This window comes from Chiloscyllium plagiosum, unplaced genomic scaffold (genome assembly GCF_037043375.1).
Source record: "Chiloscyllium plagiosum isolate Xiang-an unplaced genomic scaffold, Cpla_swu_hap1 HiC_scaffold_6, whole genome shotgun sequence".
Classification (NCBI taxonomy): Eukaryota; Metazoa; Chordata; class Chondrichthyes; order Orectolobiformes; family Hemiscylliidae; genus Chiloscyllium; species Chiloscyllium plagiosum.
The window spans coordinates 90,512,142-90,530,650 of NW_028270144.1; the positions used below are offsets into that span (position 1 = coordinate 90,512,142).

Sequence of the window (18,509 nt, forward strand, 5' to 3'; positions counted from 1 at the left end):
ACAATGTGCCTTTTCGATTAAATAAAATATACGTTTTATTTTTTTCATGAACAGGCACTGGGCTGGACAGCTCTGATTGCCATGTTAAGGCAGTTGGGGTCCTTCCTCTCTCTTTCCGCCGAGCTCCGCCATCTTGTAGGTATCGGGTTGTTGGAGCACTGCTCGGGCCGTCATTAAAAACAGGCCCAGGAAATTGTAAAAACTGATTTTCGTGTGCCGATCGCAACTTATAATGTGCTAGAGAGCAGGATGTGGGGGAATAAATTCCGTACGGTGTCGGGAGGCGTTCTCTTTTCCACGCGGGAGCTCTGAATTGTTCCCGCACCCTCAGTCACGCCACATGGCCGTTGAGATCTGGGCATGTGGCAATGTGAGGGAAATTAACTATTCCATCTGCCGTTAGAGGGATAAAGATAATAGTGGTGGGAATGTGATATGTAGCCCAGCGTTTGGGACTCCAGATCTAATCGTCAGGTGCTGCGAAAGAGACAGCCAGGAGCCGTGTTTGTATCAGTCATTGATTTTTCTCTGGAGTCCTACTTGGATCTGGTGTAGACTATTATCGAATGTGGTTTGGGGAGGTTCAACCAAGATCGTCTAACGGTAATTGTCTTACGTGAAAACAAGACTACAGGGTTTATAGGGAATGTTGGCTGAGATGCTCTTGTCAGAGCTAGGACGATCACGAAGAGCTGAATGGCTTCCTGCGTTACAATTATCTTTAAAGAGCTCTCAGTAACAGCGCCATGTTACGTGCGGTTTGTGTGAGTCTCGACCCTACCCCACCCCGGAATGCTAAATAAACTGTAGGTTTTGTTTCTTCAGTGAAGGGTCAAAATGACGAACACCAGGGGCAAGAGGAGGGGCACTCGCTATATGTTTGCAAGGCCTTTCCGAAAACATGGTGAGATTCCTTAATTCATAGGTGTTTTTAAAATTTGCATTAATGTTAGCTGCAGTGTTTTCTCGTACTTTTTCTTAACTCCTGGGCTGTGAATCTCGTTCCAGCTTTCTATTGATTTTTTTGGCTAGTCGAATCTAATAAAGTAATTTAGACAATTTGTGCAAACGAACGAGTTGCACCTTCGAGTTGATACTGATGGCTGAATTGTGCTTTTGATAGCAAACTGAGAAAAGCAGGTATCTGCACTGCACTGTATTTGCATGGATTTCTTAAGGCTCTGGCTTCTGGGCTATAGGATGCAGTTGAATTTCACAATTTTCTGATTACACTTGTGTTTATGTGTAAGATATTAGTGTAGTGGGTTTATTATATTCTGTTAAGGTATGCTGTAATGTGGATTTCTGTTTTATCTGGTGCTCGATGATGATTGAACTCCAATGATTGCTGTATGAGGCAAGTTGAGCAATTTATTTCACCGGCACTGAGAGCAAACCAGAATTATTTAGGGAGTATGAATGAGTTAGCATTCTTTTCAAAGAATAATTTTAATGAATTTTTCAATAAACCTCTTATTGGGTCATCGCAACATTGAACAAACTTATCTAATTCTGTTATCTAAACACAATGTTTTATATCCATTGTAGTCCTGGAAGGCATGACTAATCCTGGAGCTTGGTTACTCATGAGGAATTGAGAGCAATGGTGGCACAACTCAATTGTTCATGGTGTGCTGGGTACAGAGTAGGTCTGGTCACCTAAGCCTGGTCCAGTTGATACGCTCTGCAAAGATCAGCATGTTATCAAAGATCACAGCAGTCTTCATTGTACATCCGATTATTTTTTGCTAAATGCATCATCCTGTACTTATGTTATATTTGGCTATCATTCCAAATTTGGACATCTGGCAAGTTGAGATTTCACTGTGATTTAGTATCCATTGAACTTTGGAGCACACCACTGTCCTTAAGTCTGGAGAATAACCATGCACCATGACTTGCTGTTTTCTGCCCTGAATGTGATTTTTCTCCCCAAGCTGACTCTGGCCTTCCTTTTCACGAGCAGCAATTTTCTTAGACTTTTATGTGATACTTGATTGAGCACATCCCTGACATGGACATCTTCCATTCTTTCCCGTCAATCTTTGCTTTTTTTTAATCAAAGGGTTTAATTAGATTGACTAGCATGATTTGCCTGTTCGAAAATTTTTCTGGAATTGTCTCCTTGGGATACTATATAAAGAATTTGCAGCTTTTTTTGGTAAACAATGTGCACTGCTTAGTTTTAATTGTTTAACTTGGAATTAAAATAGATTTGTTTTGTTTTAGGGCCTGTTCCCCTCTCTACTTACTTCCGTATCTACAGGAAAGGTGATATTGTTGACATTAAGGTATGTGGCCATTATAAGACCATAAGGAGTAGGCAGTTCGATTTTTCGAGCCTACTCCACTGTTCAGTAGGATCATGACTGATTTCATATTCCTCGCATCAACTATCCTGCCTTTTCCTGTAACCCTTGAGTTCCCCTACTGATCAAGAATCTCTTTCTCAGCCTTAAGTATACACGGCTCTGTGGCAAGATGTTCCAATGTCTCTCCACCCTCAGAAGAAATTCCTCCTCCATTTCAATCTTAAAATTGGCATCCATTTATTTTGACACTATGCCCTCTGGTCCTAGACTCCCATGAGAGAAACCTTTCTCTCGGCCTTTACTATCTCAAGCCCCTTAAGAATCCTGTATGTTTCAATTAGATCATCTCTCATTCTAAACTTAGGATAAGCCAAAGTAAGTAGAGTTCCAACCTCTTTAACCTTTGTTCATAAGACAATCCTTCCATACCCATATCATCCTAATGAGCCTTCTCTGAATGGCCTCCAGTGAAATCATCTTTTTAAGAGGGCCAAAACAGCTCCGCGTACTACAGATGAGGACCCATCGGCACCTTTTGTACAGTTGCAGGAAGACATCCTTAGTCTTATGCTCCAAACTCCCTTGAAATAAGGGCCAATGTACCATTAGCCTTTCTTATTACCTTATGCATATGTGTGGTAGCTTTCTCTGTTTAAAGTACAAGTACACCCACCCCATCCCACCAAAAGTCCCTTAGCATTGGAGCTTTTTGCAGAGTTTCTCCATTTAAGTACTGCTCTTTTGATAACCCTTACATAATGAACAACTTTGCATTTTTGCACATTATACTCTTACGCGTTTGCATCAGAAGTTGAGAAAGTGCACTCCCTATATCATTTTTGAAGCATAAATATTGAGAATTTTGAGGTAGTTGTGTATTTTGTAGTGTTTTATGTTGCTGTCAGCAGTGCTCTTGGGTGATTGTATATTCATGAGAAGCATGATTTATCTTAGGCCTTTACTTTGCTGTTGTCCTAATTTAAACTTCACATTGCTGGAGGCCTTTCATAAGATTTTTTCGCGTTCGACATGATATGTTTCTTGTGCAGAGAAAGATTGAGGTTGAAGTAGGATTGCCTCATTAATTGCAGTTTTCTAAAGTTTGGTTCTTTGAAGATAAACAAGATTAATTCATCTAAAAGTGAAGCAAGATTAAAGAACTGTCCTTACCTATGTTACATGATAGTTAGGACTTTCCAGCTAACACTGAATATGTGGAAGGTACGCATGCCATTCATTCTATTCTGACCTGTTGTGCATTCCTGGCTTCTTCCTGTTAAATCTACTTTTCTAACCAACTTGTTCAGAGATGTTTTTCCACACTTATGGAGCAGGTGGCACTAGAACTTGGGCATCTTGGTCCGGGGCAGGGAAACTACTGTTACACCATAAGTGAGCCCAAACGTTATACCCCTCTGGAGTAGGTGGGACTTGAACCCAGATTCTCTGGTTCAGAGATAGAGACATTATTGCTATATCACAAGTTTTGTTTTATTGTCACTTTCTACGCAGTTATATACAGATTGCATTTCCTGCAATACTAATAGGGTATTTAGGAGATTTCAATTTTCCCAATATTAATTGGAATGGTCATTGTGTAAAGAATTTAGAGGGGTTGAATTTCTTGAAATGCATTCAGGAGATCTTTTTATATTAACACGTAGAAGATTCAACAAGGGATGGCACACTGCTTGACCTGATTTTGCGGCATGAAACCAGGCAAGTAGTTGAGGGAGCAGTGGGTGGGAACATTTTAGGGATCACAACTGCAACACTACAAATTGTTTATTATTGAGAGAATCTTCAAAAATAAAACACAGGGTTTAGATTAGTGGAAGACAGATTTTATTAAAATATGGTAAGATCGTACCAGCATAGACTGGGAACAGCTACTTATGGGGAAAATCATCTCCACCTTAAACTATGTAGATGAGCACTTGAAATGTCATAACATTTCGATGGACCAAGTGCTGGAAAGTGCGATTCTTGTATATAGGTTGGTGCAGACTTGGTGGGCTAAATGGCCTCTTCGGTGCTGTATGACACTGAATACAGCTCAGCACCCTCATGGGCAATAAATGGCGGTCTGGAACCTATTTTACTTTAATTGAACCATGCTTAATAGATTAAGTTCTCCTTCATGACTGAACAGATTAGGTGCTAAACGGTCTCTCTTTCATTAGGGCACAGGCACTGTACAAAAGGGTATGCCCCACAAATGTTACCATGGCAAGACTGGAAGAATTTATAATGTTACACAGCATGCTGTAGGCATTATTGTCAACAAACAAGTCAAGTGAGTATGAACAGTTTAAACTTTTGCACTTAAGTCATCCTTTTAAATCTTTGGAAAAATCCAAAAAATTGCAGATTTTGTTTAGAAAATTGATGCCAAACAATGAAGGGGATAGTTTCAGAATGGGGATTTGTTAAGCAACAGTGGGGCAATAAAAAATTTTAGAACTGGATTAAAATTTTAATTTGGATCTGTGGGGGTCACAAATGAGTGATTAGCGGTGAGTGGGATTTTGCTGAAGGGGGACAATTTATAAACTGAAGGTGTTGAAATGTGGAACATTCACATTAAAACGTTGCAACATTCAAATCTGATGGAGACTTGGGCATGATCGTTGGTAGGCAGAGTTGAGTGTACTTTGCCTATAGATGGTAAGAATTCTTGATGGATCTCAGCTCAGAATTTAATGGAATATTTACAATTGCCAGCAGTCTGTTTCAGCCTGAGATAGTGGGTGACGTGGTTAAAACGCTGGAACGTGTTTCGTGTTTGTGGTGTTGACTGCAAGATGATTGTGATTCTAATGTTTAATTGGAGAAATTTTCAGCTTGTCTATGACTGGATGTTAAGAAAACATTGAGTCAGGAAGAGATGGAGCTGGGTGTCACTTAATATTTGAAAATTGACCTTTGTTATGCAGCAGCTTAAGGACAGTACATTGATGGGGCCATCAAAGAGAGTTTCTTGCAGCTTCCTGGTAAAGGTACCTGAATAGGAAGAAAGCTGTAAGCTGATGTAGCCAAACTATATCATGCCATTACTATCTTATGCATTTTGTAGAAGCACAATTGATTAAAACTTTACTTTTTCAATTAGAAGTGTTCAGCAATGGACTTAAAATGAGAAGGGGGATCTGAAGAAAACTTTGGAGGATAGAGCTGAATTGACGGGAGATCCAAGGGTATAAGAGTGCGTAAGAACGCAAGCACAGAAGTCTATATGAATAGATGTTATATTTTGGTTATGTTGGAAGAGGTATCAAAAGTTTGGATGAGCTCTCGTTGTGGCGAGTAGACTGGCGGGTGCTAAATTGTGGCTCAATGGTTAGCACTGCTACCTCAAGTGCCAGAGACTCAGGTTCGATTCTAGCCTCCGATGACTGGCTGTGTGCAGTTTACACGTTCTCCCTGTGTCTGCATGGGTTTCCTCGCTCCGGTTTCCTCCCACAGTCCAAAGATGTACAGTTTAGGTGACTTGGCTGTGCTAAATTGCCCATAGTATTTAGGGATGTGGAGGTTAGGGGTATTAGTCAAGGGAAATGTTGAGTAATAGGGGAATGGGTCTGGGTGGGATACACTTCAGAGTGTCAGTGAGGACTTATTGGGCCAAGTGGCCTGTTTCTACACTGTAGGGATTCTATGATTCTAAACAATTTTGAGTTTGCCACAACAAGGGTGCAAAAGAATTTCAATTGCATGTAGGCTAAAAACCGTACCGAACATCACTATGCTGTCTTGGGGTGGGCAAAATACTTTTTGAAGCTTAAGTCTGGATTGGATGTTGAGTTGTGACCAGTTTGTTGGGAGGTGGGTGAAATTGGTGAGAAAATTGTTTGGTATTCCCAGTTCCAGTGGCTTCGGTACTGAATAACCAGTCCCAGTCAGCACATACATTGTATAGTTGACAGTTTAGAATGACACTGTAATGGGCCAGATACATTGTATGAGCTGTTTAATGCTGTGTAATCAATTTTGTCACCCCTCTCACTTTGCCAATAAGACACGTCATGTCTCTACTGGCCATTCAAATGGGGTAGAGTAAAATGTCCTTTTAAAAACCCAAGCATGTTATATATAACATGACTTGGTTCCTGTCAGAGGGAACATTTAAGAATATTGGAGAAAACTCTTGCTGCGCCATCTTGATGTTAAGTCTAAATTTTAAGACTTTGTAATAAGTCCTAATTCGTACACTGATGGTTTTCACTTCTGGGGTTAAAGTAATTGATTATGCAAGTATATCATTGGATCTGCTGCATAAGACTTGTCTCAAGAATAGTTATAATTGAAATTCTTCAATAGATTTTTGGTAACTTTTTCTTGGTATTTAAACTTTCATGATTAATACACAGTGGGTATTCACAAACTGCATTGTGAATGTCACATAACACTGTTGCAATGTTTGACCATGCAAAACAATGCAAACGTAGGGAATGAACAGTCCTTAATGCACCTGGTGTTCTCAAAAGGATGCCCACTCTACTTCAAAACGCTAATAGAAACTGTCAGGAATTCAGTCTCATGCTAATTCTGTTAACCGTTATCTAGGTAAGCAACCATGGCAAGCTAATTTCACTTTTTCAGGATTATTGGCTACATTCTGCTGCCATTATTTTTATTGTCAGCTTACCTCAGCTGCTTTCTAATGTTCTATCTTAATTGTGAAAATAGTTTTTAAAATGGCACATTTCCGTTCATTTTTGAACTTGAGGATCATTGTGTACATCAAAATAATATTCATAGAATCATGGAAGCGAAAAAGAGGCCCTTCAGTCAATTGAGTCTGCATCACCAAAAACTACTCTAAATCTACACTAGTTTCACTTAACACTTGACCTATAACTTTGAATATAATGATATTTCAAGTACTCATCGAAATATTATTTTTAAACGTTGTTGGGCTTCCTGACTCAAATGCCTTTTTCTTTAAATCTTCCCACCTTACGTTTCAAAGTTATGTCACCTTCTTACTGGCATTTCAGATAAATGTCTGTTTTCTATCCCATCTTTTCTTCTGTTCTGAAGAAACTAACCTGAACTTATCTACTCTCTATTCATAGTTAAAATACTCCATCCCAGGCAACATCCCAGTCAATCTCCTCTACACCCAATTGACTACCGTTATCCTTCCTATATTCTGACCTCCGTTGCACACAGTACTACACCTGTGGTCTAACCCACCAAAGTTTTATACAATTGCATGATGAGCCCCCTGTTCTTATAATCTATGCTATGAGCTAATAAAGAGGCGAAAAGTGTGGTGCTGGGAAAAACACAGTAGATCAGGCAGCATCCGAGCAACAGGAGATTTGACGTTTTCAGGCGCAAGCCCTTCATCTGCAATCCTTGTTTATTCTGCATCTAATAAAGGCAAGCATCACATATACTTTCTTAACCAGTCTATTACGTTGTACTGCCACCTTCACAGATCTATTATACCACTGGAGACTACATCCAGTCAAACGAACAGCCTTCTATTCCTACCCTCTGTCTTCCACTATTAACCCAATTTTAGACCCAACTTGCCAAGTTGCACTGGATTCTGTATGCTTTTACCTTTTTGAGTTACCCATTTGAGATCTTGTTCAAGGTATTTTTCCAGTCTATATAAACTACATCACTTCTTACCCTTATCTACACACCTGAGCACCTCTCAAAATTCTATCAGATATGTTAGGCATGATCTGCCTCTGATTCAATTAGTTTAATTTATCACATAGAGTCATAGAGATGTACAGTATGGAAACAGAACCTTCGGTCCAACTTGTCAATGTCAACCAGATAACCTAACCTAATCTAGTTCCATTTGCCAGTACTTGGCCCATATCCTTCTAAACCCTTCCTAATAATGTACCCTTCCTAATAATGTACCCATCCAAATGTCTTTTAAATGTTGCAATTGTACCAGCCTCCACTACTTCATCTGGCAGCTCATTCCCTACACGCACCACCTTCTGGGTGCGACAGTTGCCCTTTTGGTCCCTTCTAAATGTTTCCCCTCTCACCCTAAACCTACGCCCTGTAGCTCTGGACTCCCCTACCCCAGGGAAAAGACCTTGTCTCTTTACCTTATCCAATCCTCTCATGGTTTTATAAACCTCTATAAAGTCACCCCTCAGCCTCCAGGGAAAACAGCCCAAGCCTATTCAGCCTCTCCTTGTAGCACATATCCTCCAATCCTGGTAACATGCTTGTAAATCTCTTCTGAATCCTTTCAAGTTTTGCAATGTCTTCTCAATGGGAGGCATACCAGAATTGTGCACAATATTCCAAAAGTGGCCTAACTAATGTTCTGTACAGCCACAACATGACCTCCCAACTCTCATACTGTGTCCAGTGAAGGAAAGCATACCAAATGCCGCCTTCACTATCTTATCTACCTGAGGCTTCACTTTCAAGGAGCTATGCACCTGCACTCCAAGGTGTCTCTGTTCAGCAACATTCCCCAGGACATTACCATTAAGTCCTGCTAAGATTTGTCTTTCCAAAATGCAGCACTCCACATTTATCTAAATTAAACTCCATTTCTCGGTCCATTGGCCCATCTGATCAAGATCCCATTGTAATCTGAGGTAACCTTCTTTGTTGTCCACTATTCCTCCAATTTTAGTGTCATCTGCAAAGTTGCTAACTATATTTCCTATGTTCATATCCAAATCATTTATATAAATGACGAAAAGTAGTGGACCCAGCATCGATCCTTGTGGTTCAGCACTGTTCACGGGCCTCCAGTCTGAAAAGCAACCTTAAACCACACCCTCTATCTTCTACCTTTGAGCTAGTTCTGTATCCAAATGGCTAGTTCTCCCCAAATTCCATGAGATCTAACCTTGCTAACCTGTGTACCATGAGGAGCCCTTTTCAGATGCGTTACTGAAGACCATATAGACCACATCCACCACTTTGCCCTCATCAGTCTTCCTCACTAATTCAAAAAAATGCAATCAACTTCATGGGTCATGATTTCTTACGCACAAAGCCATGCTGGCTATCCCTAATCAGTCCATGCCTTTCTAAATGTACATACCGTAAATCCTGTCCCTCAGCATTCCCTCCAACAACGTGCCTACCATCGACACAAGGCTTACAGTCTATTAATCCCTGGTTTTTCCTTATCACCTTTCTTAAATAGTGCCAACACATTAACCAACCTCCAGTCTTCTGTTACCTCACCTATGACCATCGATGATATATATATCTCAGCAAGGGGCCCAGCAATCGCTTCCCCAGCTTCCCACAGAGTTCTGGTCTACACCTGATCAGGTCCTGGGGATGTTTCCACTTTTATGTGTTTCAAGACATCCAACGCCACCACCTCTAATATGGACATTTTTCAAGCTGTTACCATCTATTTCCCCACATTCTGTATCTTCCATGACCACCACCACAGTAAACACTGATGCGTAATACTTGTTTACTATTTCCCCATCTCCTTTGGTTCCACACAAAGGCTGCCTTGCTGCTCTTTGAGGGCCCTATTCTCTCCCTAGTTATCCGTTTGTCCTTAATATATTTATAAGGTCCGTTTGGATTCTCCTTAACCTGGTTTGGTAAGTCTATTGCCTGTCCCCGTTTTTTTTGTCCTCCTGATTTCCCTCTTCAGTATACTCCTACTGCCTTTATGCTCTTATAAGGATTCACTCGATCCTTGCTGTCTATATCTGACATATGCTCCCTTTGTTGTTGCCCAAAATGTAATTTCTCTCATCCAGCATTCCCTGCACCTACCACCCTTGCCTTTCACCGTAACAGGAATATATTGTCTCTGGATTCCCGTTATCTCAATTTGAAAGCTTACCATTTTCCAGCTGTCCCTTTATCCTGAAACATCTACTCACTATCAAGTGTTCTTGCCTAGTAATATCACAATTGGCCTTCCAATTAGAACTTTACCTTTTAGGTCTGGTTTGTCCTTTTCCATCACTATTTTAAAAACTAATAGAGTTATGTTCGCTGGCCCCAAAGTGGAAGTTTAGGGAGAGTCTGAAATAAGAGTCTCCCTCTGACATCTCAGTCACCTACCCTGCCTTATTTCCCAAGAGTAGGTCAAGCTTTGCAGCATCTCCAGTAGGTACTTCCACATACTGAATCAGAAAATGTTCTTTTACACACTTAACAAATCCCTCTTCATCTAAATCCTTAACACGATGGTAGTCCCAGTCTATGTTTGGAAAGTAAAAACTTCTTACTATAACCATCCTTTTCTTCTAACAGATAACTGAAATCTCCTTTTTAATTTGTTTTTCAATTTCTTGCCGTCTTTTGGGATGTGGGTGGGGGGAGAGCGGATCTATAATACAATCCCAATAAGGTAATCATTTCTTTCTTAATTCTCAGTTCCATTCAAATATCCTTCCTAAGTACAGCCGTAATGTTATCCCTTATCAAAAATGCCCCCAACCCCTTTCTATCTTCCTGTAGAATTTGTAGCTGAAAAATGTGTTGCTGGAAAAGCGCAGCAGGTCAGGCAGCATCCAAGGAGCAGGAGAATCGACGTTTCGGGTATAAGCCCTTCTTCAGGAATCCTGGTGGGACCCCCACCCTTCATGTCTGCCCTGACTGTTTGTTTGACCTTTTTTCCCAGTTGTCCCTTTCTCAGATTGATTACTTTCCTCACTATTTTCCTGGAACCCCCACCCTTCCTAGTTTAAATCCTCCCAAGCAGCTGTAGCAAATATTCCTGCCAGTATATTAGTCCTCTTCCAATTCAAATGTATTCTGTCCTTGTAGAGGTCAATTCTACCCCAGAAGAGATTCCCATTATCTAAAAATGCAAACCCTTCTCCCCTGCACCAGCTTCTTGGCCATGCATCCGTCTGCTCTATCCTCTTATTCCTGCCCTCATTAGCTTTTAGGACTGGAAGTAAACCAATGATCCAAAAATGTTAATCCTTCTCCTATACACCACCTCCGCAGCCATGCATTCATCTGCTCTATCCTCCTATTCCTGCCCTCACTAGCTCGTAGCACTGGGATTAATCCAGATATTGCTACCCTTGAGGACTTCCCTTTTAATTTCCTGCCTAACCTTTTATACAGAGGAACCTTGATGGATTCTCAGGGGAACGTAGCACGAACAGCCAAGTTTCTGGTGTTGAGACTGGCTCTAATGCAACGAGAGGTACGTCGGCTTCCAAGAGATCAATTGTGTTAGGGGATTCTGTAGTCAGAGGCACAGACAGACATTTTTGTGGCCAGCAGAGAAATAGCACAATGGTGTGTTGTTTCCCTGGTGCCAGGATCAAGGATGTCTCGGGGTGCAGAATGTTCTCACGAGGGAGAGGGGCTAGCAAGAGGTCATTGTCCACATTGGAACCAATGACATTGGAAGGGAAAAGGTTGAGAGTTAGGCAGAAATTTAAATAGGAGGATAGAGCAGATGAATGCATGGCTGCGGAGCTGGTGTATAGGAGAAGGATTCACATTTTTGGATCATTGGAATCTCTTTTGGGGTAGAAGTGACCTGTACAAGAAGGGCAGATTGCACTTAAATGGGAAGGGGACTAATATACTGGCAGGGAAATTTGGTAGAACTGCTTGGGAGGATTTAAACTAGTAAGGTGGGGGGGGGGGCAGCTTAATGTTCCAGGATACAAATGCTACAGGAAGGATAGAAAGGGAGGCAAGAGAGGAGGGGGAGTGGCATTTTTGATAAGGGATGGCATTACAGCTGTGGGAATAACATCCAGGGAAGTTATTTGGGTGAAACTGAGAAATAAGAAAGGGATGATCACCTTATTGGGATTGTATTATAGACCCCCCCCCCAAATAGTCAGAGGGAAATTGAGAAACAAACTTGTAAGGAGATCTCAGCTATCTCTAAGAATAATAGAGTATTAATGTTGAGGATTTTAACTTTCAAAAACATCGACTGGTATTGCCATAGTGTTAAAGGTTTAGATGGAGAGGAATTTGTTAAATGTGTACGAGACAATTTTCTGATTCAGTATGTGGATGTACCTACTAGAGAAGGTGCAAAACCTGACCTACTCTTGGGAAATAAGGCAGGGCAGGTGACTGAGGTGTCAGTGGGGGAGCACTTTGGGGCCAGCGACCATAATTCTATTAGATTTAAAATAATGATGGAAAAGGATAGACCAGATCTAAAAGTTTTAAATTCTAAATTGGAGAAAGGCCAATTTTGACGGTATTAGGCAAGAACTTTTGAAAGCTGATTGGAGGCAGATGTTTGCAGGTAAAGGGACAGCTGGAAATTGGGAAGCCTTCAGAAATGAGCTAACAAGAATCCAGAGAAAGTATATTCCTGTCAGGGTGAAAGGGAAGGCTGGTAGATATAGGGAATGCTGGATGACTAAAGAAATTGAGGGTTTGGTTAAGAAAAAGAAGGAAACATATGTAAGGTGTAGACAGGATAGATCAAGTGAATCCTTAGACTATAAAGAAAGTAGGAGTATACTTAAGAGGGAAATCAGGAGGGCAAAACGGGGACACGAGATAGTGTTGGCAAATAGAATTAAGGAGAATCCAAAGGGTTTTTACAAATATATTAAGGACAAAACGGTAACTAGGGAGAGAATAGGGCCCCTCAAAGATCAGCAAGGTGGCCTTTGTGTGGATCCATAGAAAACGGGGGGGATACTAAATGAATATTTTGCATCAGTATTACTGTGGAAAAGGATATGAAAGACATGGACTGTAGGGAAATAGATGATGACACCTTGCAAAATGCCCAGATTACAGGGGAGGAAGTGCTGGATGCCTTGAAACGGTTAAAGGTGGATACATTCCCAGGACCTGATCAGGTGTACCCGAGAACTCTGGGAAGCTAGAGAAGTGATTGCTGGGCCTCTTGCTGAGATAATATGTATCATCGATAGTCACAGGTGAGGTGTCGGAAGACTGGAGGTTGGCAAACGTGGTGCCACTGTTTAAGAAGGGCAGTAATGACAAGCCAAGGAACTATAGACCGGTGAGCCTGACCTCGGTGGTGGGCAGGTTGTTGGAGGGAATCTTGAGGGATAGGATGTACATGTATTTGGAAAGGCAAGGATTGATTTGGGATAGACAACATGGCTTGGTGCGTGGGAAACATGTCTCACAAACTTGATTGAGGTTTTTGAAGAAGTAACAAAGAAGATTGATGAGGGCAGAGCAGTAGATGTGATCTATATGGACTTCAGTAAGGCATTTGACTAGGTTCCCCATGGGAGACTGGTTAGCAAGGTTAGATCTCATGGAATACAGGGAGAACTAGCCTTTTGGATACAGAACTGGATCAAAGGTAGAAGACAGAGGGGGGGGGGTGGAAGGTTGTTTTTCAGACTGGAGGCCTGTGTCCAGTGAAGTGCCACAAGGATCGGTGCTGGGCCCTCTATTTTTTGTCATTTACATAAATGATTTGGATGCGAGCATAAGAGGTACCGTTAGTAAGTTTGCAGATGACACCAAAATTGGAGGTGTAGTGGACAGCGAAGAGGGTTACCTCAGATTACAACAGGATCTGGACCAGATGGGCCAATGGGCTGAGAATTGGCAGATGGAGTTTAATTCAGATAATGCGAGGTGCGGCATTTTGGGAAAGCAAATCTTCGCAGGACTTATACATTTTAATGGAAAGGTCCTATTGCTGAACAGAGACCTTGGAGTGCAGGTTCAAAGCTCCTTGAAAGTGGAGTCGCAGGTAGACAGGATAGTGAAGAAGGTGTTTGGTATGCTTTCCTTTATTGGTCAGAATATTGAGTACAGGAGTTGGGAGATCATGTTGCGGCTGTACAGGACATTGGTTAGGCTACTGTTGGAATATTGCATGCAATTCTGGTCTCCTTCCTATCGGAAAGATGTTGTGAAACGTGAAAGGGTTCAGAAAAGATTTACAAGGATGTTGCCAGGGTTGGAGGATCTGAGCTACAGGGAGAGGCTGAACAGGCTGGGGCTGTTTTCCCTGGAGAGTCGGAGGCTGAGGGGTGACCTTATAGAGGTTTACAAAATTATGAGGGGCATGGATAGCATAAATAGGCAAAGTCTTTTCCCTAGGGTGGGGGAGTCCAGAACTAGAAGGCATAGGTTTAGGGTGAGAGGGGAAAGATATAAAAGAGACCTAAGGGGCAATTTTTTCACGCAGAGGGTGGTACGTGTATGGAATGAGCTGCCAGAGGATGTGGTGGAGGCTGGTACAATTGCAACATTTAAGAGGCATTTGAATGGGTATATGAATAGGAAGAGTTGGACTGAAGGGTCTGTTTCCATGCTGTACATCTCTATGACAAAGCTTTTATTATCCTATATTCTGATCTTTGTGTGTTCAAGTTGAAATCCAACTACAAAGTACATTTTCAATTCTGGAGAGTTGATGTATTTTTATAGTTTATTTTGATTTAGCAAGAGGTTGCTCACAAAAAATGTATATGCAAGTATTGAAATTCTTAATTTGAGAAGGCGCTGCACTGAATAGTCTCAATACAACTTGAGTTGTTTAATTTAAAGTTAGTCATGTTGTATAATAAATCTAGAAGCACATTGAAATTTAAAGCTGAACAACTTGGATAGCATAAGGTATAAAACGATTATGCTGGCTAAGTAAGTTTCAGTTTTTTTTATATTTTGATATGCTAAACTAATTAATGTTCTTTTTTTCCCTGAGGTCCTTACACACTTAATGCAACTGCAACACACTAACTTCTGTGAACAGCAACCAAATTTTATTAAGCACAGCACAGTACAGTACAGACTTTCTGGAGGAGCCTTTAACACACACCTCAGAGCTTACAGGGTCATTGTAAAATCACTGTGTTAACAAAGGAAACAGCACTTCCTTTATGCAAAATCTTTACATCAGTTAGTAATGCTCACAAGACAACCCCCAACCATCCCACCACAGTCACATGCTATCCTCGGCACAATGCAGTGATCATATCACCTCCAGTAACAATGTAATGCAAATCATCCCTAAAATACCTCAGGTCTGGTGTGAATTGTATTTTTAACTACAGGGAGTAGTCAGAATTCCAACTATAATGTTCTTATTGATTTCTAAATAGGGGATGAAAATAATAGTAGGAGGTGACAATGTAAATGGCTTTTGAATAACTAGTAAATGGCCATGCAAATGGCTTTGAATACCAAGAGATGGGAATGGAAATTTCCTTAATCTGCTGTAAATCAGAGGCATCGCACTCTAGTCTCAGGACATCCAGTTTCTTGCAGGTCAGCCAAGCAAATTTAACCCTTTAATTTCAATTAGGAACTCCAGGTGTTATTGTTGGTTTTTAATGGTACTCTGAATCTAATTGTTTTGAATTACATCTTTAGGGGCAAGATCCTCGCCAAGAGAATAAATGTGCGTATTGAGCACATTAAACATTCAAAAAGCAGGGACAGCTTTCTGCAGCGAGTAAAAGCTAATGAAGAGGCCAAGAGAGCAGCAAAAGAGAAGGGGACCTGGGTTGAGCTGAAACGTCAGGTAGGAACGGAGTCATGCCTTCAACATTAAATAGCCATCCCAACCACAAGTGCAATTTAATATATCAGTCAGATGCTGAAGGGTGTCACCATCTACATTTGATCATTACTGAAGTCTAAATGCTGATTTTAGGGGGGGAATGTTCTGGCGTTTCAAAGCTTATGATCATTTCTGAAGGGAGGTGTCTGACTACTTGAATTTCTGGACCCAGCTGTATTGCTACTGTGAGATTACGGTGGCAATAAATGGTATTATTGCAGCACCCTTACTGATATGGTTTCCATCTTGCTGAGCTGATTTCTGGGCGCTTGATTCAGGGCTGCCCCCTCTCTGTTGGAGCTTTCTACGTACCTGCTCTAAAAGGTGGACTTGGTACAGTTTTAAGAATTTCCATCTTATCTCTTGCTTGCTCATTAAAAGGGAGTTATTTTGGGTTGTTAAAATCTCCTATTGCTGCTATATTTGTTAACTTCTCTGAAGTGTCTTTCCATTTGATCCTCTTATCCCTGACTCTTTGAAAGCCTAGTCAACACAGACGACATTGTTTGCTCCTAGTGATTTTTACTTTTGCATATATGTCCTTATTCGATGATCCTTCCAAGTTATCATTCCTTAACAATATATCGTTAAACTACTCTGTAACCATTAATGTTGAACTGCAAATCCTATCCATCTGTGATTGCATACTCCCATTTTCCTGTTTTGCATTGCCAAACTCCATTTTCTTATGTATTCTATGATTCTGTCTGCTGGACTGTCTCAGATAAACTTCAATTTCTAATTGCATCTCAACTCTTGAAACCACTCCTCCCATTCCAGTACTTGTGCTGGAATGCTTTTGCCCATGTAGTTTAAATCTTTCCTGACTGCTTTAATGAACCTTCCCAAAAGGATGTTGCTCCCATTCCTGTTTAGATTAGATTAGATTACTTACAGTGTGGAAACAGGCCGTTCGGCCCAACAAGTCCACACCGACCTGCCACCCAACCAAACTCATTCCCCTACATTTACCCCTTCACCTAACACTACGGGTAATTTAGCATGGCCAATTCACCTAACCACATTTTTTTGGACTGTGGGAGGAAACCAGAGCACCCGGAGGAAACCTACGCAGACACGGGGAGAATGTGCAAACTCCACACAGTCAGTCGCCTGCGGTGGGAATTGAACCCGGGTCTCTGGCGCTATGAGGCAGCAGTGCTGACCACTGTGCCACCGTGCTGCCCACTTATCCAACTTCTACCAGTCTCATCTTGCCTGGAAACTATTCCAGTTCATCAGGAATTTAAAGATCTCCCTCCTGCAGCACCCCTCCAGTCATGCATTCGTCTGCTCTATCCTTGTCTTCCTATGCATACTACTGTGTGGCATCTGACTACCTTTTTGAATTCCTGCTTTGGTTCCCTGTCTGCTCTCCCACCTGCCCAACCCCATATCCTGGACTTCGTACGGTGCCATGGCCTTAATTGTGGCTGGTCTCCGCAGGCAAACTGTCCTGTTGAGGTTGAGAAACAGTTGCAAGTGAGATTCACTGAAGAGATTCCCTAATTAGCTGCCTGCTCTTTCTGTTTGGCAGTTACCTATTCCCTCTTTGCTTGAACATCCTGAAACATCATTGCATCTTAGTGCTCCCAGCGGATGCATTTCCTGCGCATGTATTCATCGGGGTCCCTAGGATTTTCCACCAGATGTGCAAAACCCAGACCTGAGCTCCCCAGATTTTTCTTAACTAAATAGAATATAGATCATTGCTTTTATTATCTTTATTCCTATTTAAGTGTAAACTGGGAAAAGATTTTGGGGGAAAGTGAGGACCACAGATGCTGGAGGTCATAGTTGAGAATAGGGTGCTGGGATAGCGCAGCAGGTCAGGCAGCATCTGAGAAGGAGAATCGATGTTTCTGGCCAGAGCCTCCTCGGGAAAGAGATTTTTCCAGGCAGACAACCAGAACCCCTTAACTCTTTTCAAGTAAAGAAATATAGTTTGTTGTAAAATATTCATTTGCATTAAAGGACAAGGGCAGCAGATAGATGGTAACACCACCTTCAAGTTCCCCTCCAAATCGCTCACCATCCTGACTTGGAAATATATTGTATCCCTTCATTGTCGCTGGGTCAAAATCCTGGAATTCCTTCCCTGGTGGCATTGTGGGTCAACTCACAGCAGGTGGACTGCAACTGTTCAAGAAGGCAACTCATCACACCTTATCATGGGCAACTAAGGGTGGGCAATAATTGCCTGCCAGCCAGTGACGCCCAAATGCCACAAAATGAATATATTATTATAATATGTAAAGTTAAGCTATATTAGCAGCCTTGACTAAATCAATAGTGATCACGTTGAAAAGCGAGAAGTCCCCACTAATTTCCTACCTGCCTTCCTGTAACGTCACACTTTGCTTTTGTTGAAACAAATCTGCCATTGATCTGTTTGCTTTGGGGACCTCATTGATCCAGAGTCCCACACAGATCCACTGCCCAAGTTGTGTGGTTCTGTTTCTGGTTTGGATTATAAGAATTTTGATTTATCTCTGGTCCATCTAAGTGAATTTCAAAATTATACCATTTTACTAATGTACTCATTTTCTACTTTGCAGCCTGCTCAACCCAGAAAAGCACACTTCGTACGAACCAAGGCGAACAAGCCACAGCTGCTGGAACCAATTCCATATGAGTTCATGGCATAATTTTGTAAAACAAATCCAATAAATATTGTGTGTCTGATTTTGTATTAATTTCATGCACCATTTGTCAATTTTCAC

At 41.4% G+C, this 18,509-nt stretch overlaps 1 protein-coding gene and 2 non-coding genes across 3 annotated transcripts; all 3 read left to right on the plus strand.

Moving 5' to 3' along the window:
• The first annotated feature begins 819 nt into the window (after positions 1–819).
• On the plus strand, positions 820–18,471 carry rpl21 (ribosomal protein L21). The gene is made up of 5 exons (XM_087988193.1): positions 820–904; positions 2,230–2,291; positions 4,496–4,608; positions 15,597–15,747; positions 18,345–18,471. Exons 1-5 carry the CDS (start codon positions 838–840, stop codon positions 18,432–18,434), a joined length of 483 nt encoding a protein of 160 aa, XP_087844319.1. The 5' UTR covers positions 820–837; the 3' UTR covers positions 18,435–18,471.
• On the plus strand, positions 1,319–1,394 carry LOC122547365 (small nucleolar RNA SNORD102). The gene has a single exon (XR_006310984.1). It is a non-coding gene; the product is annotated as a small nucleolar RNA SNORD102 (small nucleolar RNA).
• LOC122547366 (small nucleolar RNA SNORA27) lies at positions 6,302–6,436 on the plus strand. The gene has a single exon (XR_006310985.1). It is a non-coding gene; the product is annotated as a small nucleolar RNA SNORA27 (small nucleolar RNA).
• Positions 18,472–18,509: the final 38 nt, after the last annotated feature.

Excerpts from the sequence above, each read along its gene's own strand:
- rpl21 (XM_087988193.1), top strand. The coding sequence starts at position 838 with ATGACGAACACCAGGGGCAAGAGGAGGGGCACTCGCTATATGTTTGCA. Across the intron at positions 905-2,229 it reads AAGGCCTTTCCGAAAACATG|GGCCTGTTCCCCTCTCTACT; the intron begins GTGAGATTCCTT and ends GTTTTGTTTTAG. Across the intron at positions 15,748-18,344 it reads GGGTTGAGCTGAAACGTCAG|CCTGCTCAACCCAGAAAAGC; the intron begins GTAGGAACGGAG and ends TCTACTTTGCAG.